At 46.3% G+C, this 6,000-nt stretch overlaps 1 protein-coding gene across 3 annotated transcripts in view; it reads left to right on the top strand.

The window, feature by feature from the left end:
• Positions 1-4,290: 4,290 nt before the first annotated feature.
• SH3TC2 (SH3 domain and tetratricopeptide repeats 2) overlaps positions 4,291-6,000 on the top strand; it is a 67,541-nt gene continuing 65,831 nt past the window's right edge. For all 3 annotated transcript variants that reach the window (XM_037801659.1, XM_037801658.1, XM_037801660.1), the window contains exon 1: positions 4,291-4,546. In XM_037801659.1, coding sequence (XP_037657587.1) covers positions 4,495-4,546 — 52 coding nt within the window. In that variant the 5' untranslated portion in view covers positions 4,291-4,494. The remainder of the gene's footprint in view (positions 4,547-6,000) is intronic.

The following is a 6,000-nucleotide window of genomic DNA, read 5'->3' as shown; positions in this document are numbered from 1 at the left end:
TGTAAATTGCATTGCATAATTCAATCTGCCACCACAACAGCCAGAGTGATTCTTTCAAAATATAAGTCATATCATATTGCTCTTCTGCTAAGCACCCTCCAGTGGCTGCTATTTCACTAAAAGTGAGAGTCAATGTCCTTAAATTGGCCTCTACATTCTCAGACCTCCATTACCTTCCTGACTTTATCTACTACTCTCCCTTTAACGGATGATCTTCATTTATGTTTTGAAATTCACTGTCCACCCTTTTCTCTCCTGCTCAGTGCCCTAGGATGTGCTGGCCTCTAAGGACTTCCTCAAAAAGTCTTCCTTATGCTTTGGCTTCCAGTTGTATTCAGTCAATGGGAGGCACTGGTAGGGATGGGAAGATGGAAAGTGAGAGGATGGAATATTTTTTCTTCTTTCCCCTTTCCATTCATAGACTCAGCTAGACCTTGGCTGTGTTCCTCTATCAAAAAATGTGGCTCCTGTCCAACAGCCTTTGCCTACAGCCAATTCTTGATGGACTCCAATAAGAGGATTAAGACCCACCACACCTTAACTGAAGTAACCTTAAAAAAAAAGGTCCTACTTACAGTAGGTTTTCACCCACTTGAATGGATTAGCTTTAAGAACATGGTTTCTGGGGTACATATAGTTTCAAACCACCACACCCTCCTTGCTAGTTCATCACAACTCTGCCCACACTTTTGTAAATAGTCCCTTCATTAAACACTTCAATTCCTCCTTTGAGGGTGCCCTCTGCTTCTTTTCCATCCCTGTCTAATCGACTCCTCCTGGCTCACTCTGCTCAAGCAACACTCTCCCCAGTCTTCCTCTAGCATGCTAGGCACACTCCTGCCCCCAGGGCCTTTGCACTGGCTCTTTCCTTTTCCCAACATGCTCTTCCTTTGGATGTCTCTGGATCTCTCCCTCATGTCCTTTCAGTCTTTACTCAGTTGTCACCTTCTCAGTGACAACATCTCTCTCTCCAGTCTTTAAAATGTTGCAGCTCCTTCTCCTGGCAGTCCCATTCTTCTTCTTTTCTTCCATAAGATTTTCCACTATCTATCACATTACATAATTTACTTATTTATTATGTTTCTTGTCTTTCCCTTCTCACTGGAATGTAAGCTACATGAGGGAGATGTTTTTGTCTGTTTTTTTCACTACTGTATCCTCGCAACTTAGAGCAATGCCTAGATGTAGTACGTGCTCAATAAATACTTATTCACTGATAGTGTGATTGAATAAATAACATATTGTTCTTATCTCTCAATTTCCCTTGGAATTGTAGTACTCAAGTACGTATCTTATTACCCCAACTAGATTGTAAAATTTCCAATAAACAAAATTCAATTTTTATACTTGAGCTTGCAAATTGGTAGGCCTTGGCCTGGATTTGGTCTGCTGGTACATTTTTTTCTTTCTTTGCCCTGAAATACTGGCCACTCCATGCTTTGAAACATTTTTTTGAATTAGCTTTTGCACATTTAAAAGTTGGGAAACTTCACCTGAAAATCAGGATTTCTAGTTTCCATGACAAATCCGAAGGTTTGATCACACAAGGCCTGTATTGTACTGTGTTCCCCATTGGCTGGAGTCTTGTAGGGGCTTCTCCTTGCACTAGACAGTGGCTTTCTGTGCACTGCAGTTATACCTCTCCTTGTTATTGCCCCAGCCATGAAGACTCAGATGTCCTTGAAATCTAGCCAGCTTCACTCATTCGTATTACCTGTCCAGCTCTTGTAGACTTAGGAACAACCAAATATTAAGAGAAAAAAAAAATAATATGATGATGATGGTTTGAGATGTGGGTGGGATTCCCACTTTTTCTTTTATGATACATTATTGAAACTTCTCCAATCAAGTTTTTATCTACACTGCTCCCTCAAGATGTCCAGTTCTGTACACTCTTACTTATTAGCAATCTTTGACACAGTTGATTACCTCTTGTTCCTGAAATTCTTCCTTCACTTGAATTCTGTGCCACCAGAATTCTCCTCCTTTCACTGGCCACTCCTTCTCAATCTCTTTTGATGTTTTTTCCTCTTCTTTTCTTCCTATAAAAATTTGGTGTGCTCTCAGGGTTCAGTCCTGATACATCCTCTATACTCTCCATGACTCACTCCATAGCATATCTCATTCAGTCTATGACTTTGAATACCTTCCTCACACTGACAATTCCCAGATATTTATCTCCAGTTTGTAAGCTCTCCCAAGCTCTCCCAAACTCCAGACTCCTGTACCTTTCTCGGCATGGATGTGTTAAAGGACTCTTAAACTTAGCATATGCAAAGTCAAGCTCCTGGTTTTAAAACACAAAGCTTCTCCTTTCTCAGTGTTCAACATTTAAATCAATAGCTAATACATTATTCCAGTTTTTCAGGTCAAAGAACTTAGAATCATCCTTGATTCAACTTTTTTCTTTTGTATATTCAAACCATCAATTTGTCCTGGTCAAAGAACTTAGAATCATCCTTGATTCAACTTTTTTTCTTTTGTATATTCAAACCATCAATTTGTCCTCATTGCTCTTGTTTCAAAATATGTCCAGGGCCTAAGTCCTTCTTACCAACTCCACCGATTCAAGTCATCATCATCTCTCTTCTGGATATTACAATTGACTCATACCTGGAAATCCAGCTACAGCTGGACTCGATTATGTCACTCCTTATTTTGTTTCTTCTATTGTCTGCTATCTCACTTAGAGTAAAAGCTGAAGTCTTTACATTAGTCTTCAAGGTCTTACACAATCTGGCCTTCTGCTGCTTTCTTTGACCTCGTCTCTATACTCTCCCGGCTCATTAGGCTCCAGCCATACATGCTCTTCCTTTAAAACACCAAGCAAGTTTCAGCCTCAGGGTCTTTGCACTTCCTGCTCTCTCTCTGCCTGAAAAGCTCTTCATTCTGCATATATTCATTTGAGCTACCCACATGCAGAACAGCACCAGTTTATTGCATCTCAAGAGAAGCTGTATCCAGCACTCCTCCCCTGGACCTTCCATAAGTGGTCACCTAGTCCCAGAGGTTTTGGTGTTAAATCGCCTAACCCTTCCTTATCGGATGTCCTAGTAGTGGTGGAAAGAGCCTGTCTATGAGAAAGGCAACACTCATGTGTGGTGGAATCGAGTAGACCTGAATCTCAAGTCCTGAATCTGACATTTATAAACAGTGTGGACAAGTTACATGACCCTGTTCATCAGTTTCCTCACTTATAAAATAGGAATAATACACCTACATCATAGAGCTTTTATGAGGTTTAAATAAATGAATAAATAATGGATGCCTGACCCATAGTAAACATTCTGTTACTACAACTCAAGAGCAGCCAGCATTCAAACTGCAGCCAGAATTCAGAAATGTGGTTCACATCCCCGTCACCAGGGTCAAAGTGGTGTGTGCAGTGGACTCTCGTGACCACTCCACTGACACTGACCCCTGGGCCATGTGCCACACTGTCACTCCAGTGTCCTGCAGAACACAAACCCTCCCTAAAATGCTTGTGAGTTGACTGCAAGTTCAGTGTCCAGGCAGCCTGCAACACAAGCCTGTCACCACCTTGCCTTCTCTGCCCTCATGCCCTCCCCCTCCTTATGCTTCAACCATCCAAGGAAGCATTAAGTAATTAACTAGGATCCTTGAGCTTGGTTGTTAGATCAGTCATGCCTCCGTCTACCCTCATCGGCATTCAGCCATATTTTCTCCATCTCCCATGCAAGATCTCATGGAGATTTTCTGAACTTCAGCTACACTGTGTCAACTGCATTCGCCTGCTTCACTGTCTATCCAAGTCAGAAAAGAGCTTAGTCTGGGGTGACCATGTTTTGGGCATACTTTTTGCCTGACCCTATTTGGTCCTCCAGCCTCTCTCACCTGTAAAATACCTGGGCTACATCTGGAATTCCCGGAGTCCTTCTGACCAACCAAGACTTTGGGAGCCCGTGGCTGAGGGCTGGCATGTTGATCAGTGAGCAGCTGGGTCATTGAAGCTGCTGGGCTGGAGGGGAGACGCTGTGCTCACAGCTCCAGCTTCATCCAGAAACCCAAGGCTGCGTGGGGGTCGCTTTGCATGCGAGGGCAGGCAAGTCAGTCATGGAGGATGGAGGGGGCAAGAACAGCAGCCTTGATTCCTGGGATGCTCTCTGCCCTCCACCCCACCCCGGCCACCCCCACAAGAAGCAAACTGTGTATCTCAATCCTAGAATGCGAGGAATGTGCCGCAGCCTGATAGGCATGAAGCGATCGCAGAAAGGCAGAGAGCAGTGCTGCTCCCCAGTCAGGCTCCTGAAGTTGCAAGGACTTGGGGCTGTGGGCTGGGTCGCCCCTCCCCTCCTCCCTGGGCCTCCCGCTGCAGCCCGGATATCAAAGGCTGCATTGTGCTTGCAGCCGGGCTTGGTCCCTCGTGTGCCTGGAGGAGGCGGGAGGAGGGACACCGTTGGGAGGCCGTCCCCTCCCAGTGCTCTTCTGGCTGGCGTTCCCGGGGGGCCTCAGCCCGGGGAGGATGGTGCACACATGGGAGGCTGCTTCTGTATCCCTGGGGAGCGGAGTCTGTCCTGGGGCCCAGGTGAGTTTCCTGGGGAGCCCTGGCCTGTGGCTTGGCCCAGGTGGTTTGCCCTGTGAAGGCTCAGGGGCTTGCTGGGTTGGGGAAGTTGCTCTTCTAAACACAGAGAGTTGGTATGGGTTTCTGGCTGCCTTTCCGCTCTCCCCAGTTAGGTATTTTTCACAATGGCTTTGAAAACAGGGAGTGAAACCTGGGAAACATCTTTTCCTGAAGAAGGAGGCTTTGCGCTGGCTGTGCTGAGGGTGCAGCTCTTGGCCGCCACTCCCAGGCTGTGACTAAGCCCTTCCTTCCTTTCTCCCCAGGATTCCCTGGGACAGGAAGAAAGTGCAGGCAGAGAGTTCCTCTGTGGCCATGGGGTCACAGTTGGCCTCTGTCACTTGACCCTGTTTTCATCAGGGTGCTGTTATTGTAGTAAAACAAGCGGTTTCCTGGCTCCTACCTGCTCTACTGAGATTTGTTTTTTTTTTTTTTTTTATATTTTATGAGATTTGTTTTGTGTGTGTGACACAAGTTGAGGCCCTGGGAGATGTTACTCTAAGAAGTTGTCAAGTCACCTGAGACTTGATACAGGGTGACCAGCCGTCCTGGTGTGCCTGGGGCTGAGGGGTTTCCTGGGATGCAGGGTGAGGAGTGGCCCAGTGTTGGGCTATGGGGGAAGAGGACATGGAAAATGGGGGAGAGGTTGGGTGGGAGAAAGAGGAGCTTGATTCCAAGCAATCAGCCTAGCCTTACTGGGACTCCAGGTCTCCCTGGAGCTCAGCCATGGTTCCTGAGAGGGGGAACCCAGGAACACACCAAGCCAAGAGGTTTCTACTTCCAGACAGCTAACTGTCCCCTCTAGTTTTGTGTCCTGGGCTTGACAGCCTAGAGGGCACTCAAGGTCCTTAGAGCAGACCTGAAGCAGCCTGTCCTGCTTCTGCTTGTAGTCCCAGCCTAGGCTCTCTGGCACCCATAGCAAGGAGTGGCTCTCCAAGACAGCCCCTCCAGGGCCTCCAAACTACAAGCAAACAAATCCAATAATTCCCTTGGCACCAAAGGCATGACCTTTGGCCATGAAATATTTTGGTTCTGTATTTCTGGGATTTATAAAACTTTCACACTCTTCCCCCTTCCCTTACTCCAAAATCCTGGGTCATTTGCCTCATACTGGCAGACATAACGTGGGATAATGGGAAACATACAGGGCCATTGGTCTGGAAGGCAGGGATCTGTGTTTTAGATCTCACTCAGTCTGCCTCTGGTTAGGCATGGACGACAGAGGGTGGCATTTGAGGCCCAAGTGTCTGGTTTGCCCTTGGTTCTTTTACTTGCTGTGAGTAATTTACTTAGCCTCTCTGTGCTTCCGTTTCCTCATCGGTATGATTTCATGATACAATTACTGCTGCCTCCTAGGATTGTTGTGGGGAGTAGGCCTATGTGTGAAACACTTAAAACAGCCTGGTACACAGTTATGCACA

The sequence above is a fragment of the Choloepus didactylus genome, chromosome 13 (assembly GCF_015220235.1).
Source record: "Choloepus didactylus isolate mChoDid1 chromosome 13, mChoDid1.pri, whole genome shotgun sequence".
Lineage (NCBI taxonomy): Eukaryota > Metazoa > Chordata > Mammalia > Pilosa > Megalonychidae > Choloepus > Choloepus didactylus.
The sequence above is the reverse complement of the archived record's forward strand: the minus strand, read 5'-3'. Positions and strand labels throughout refer to the sequence as shown.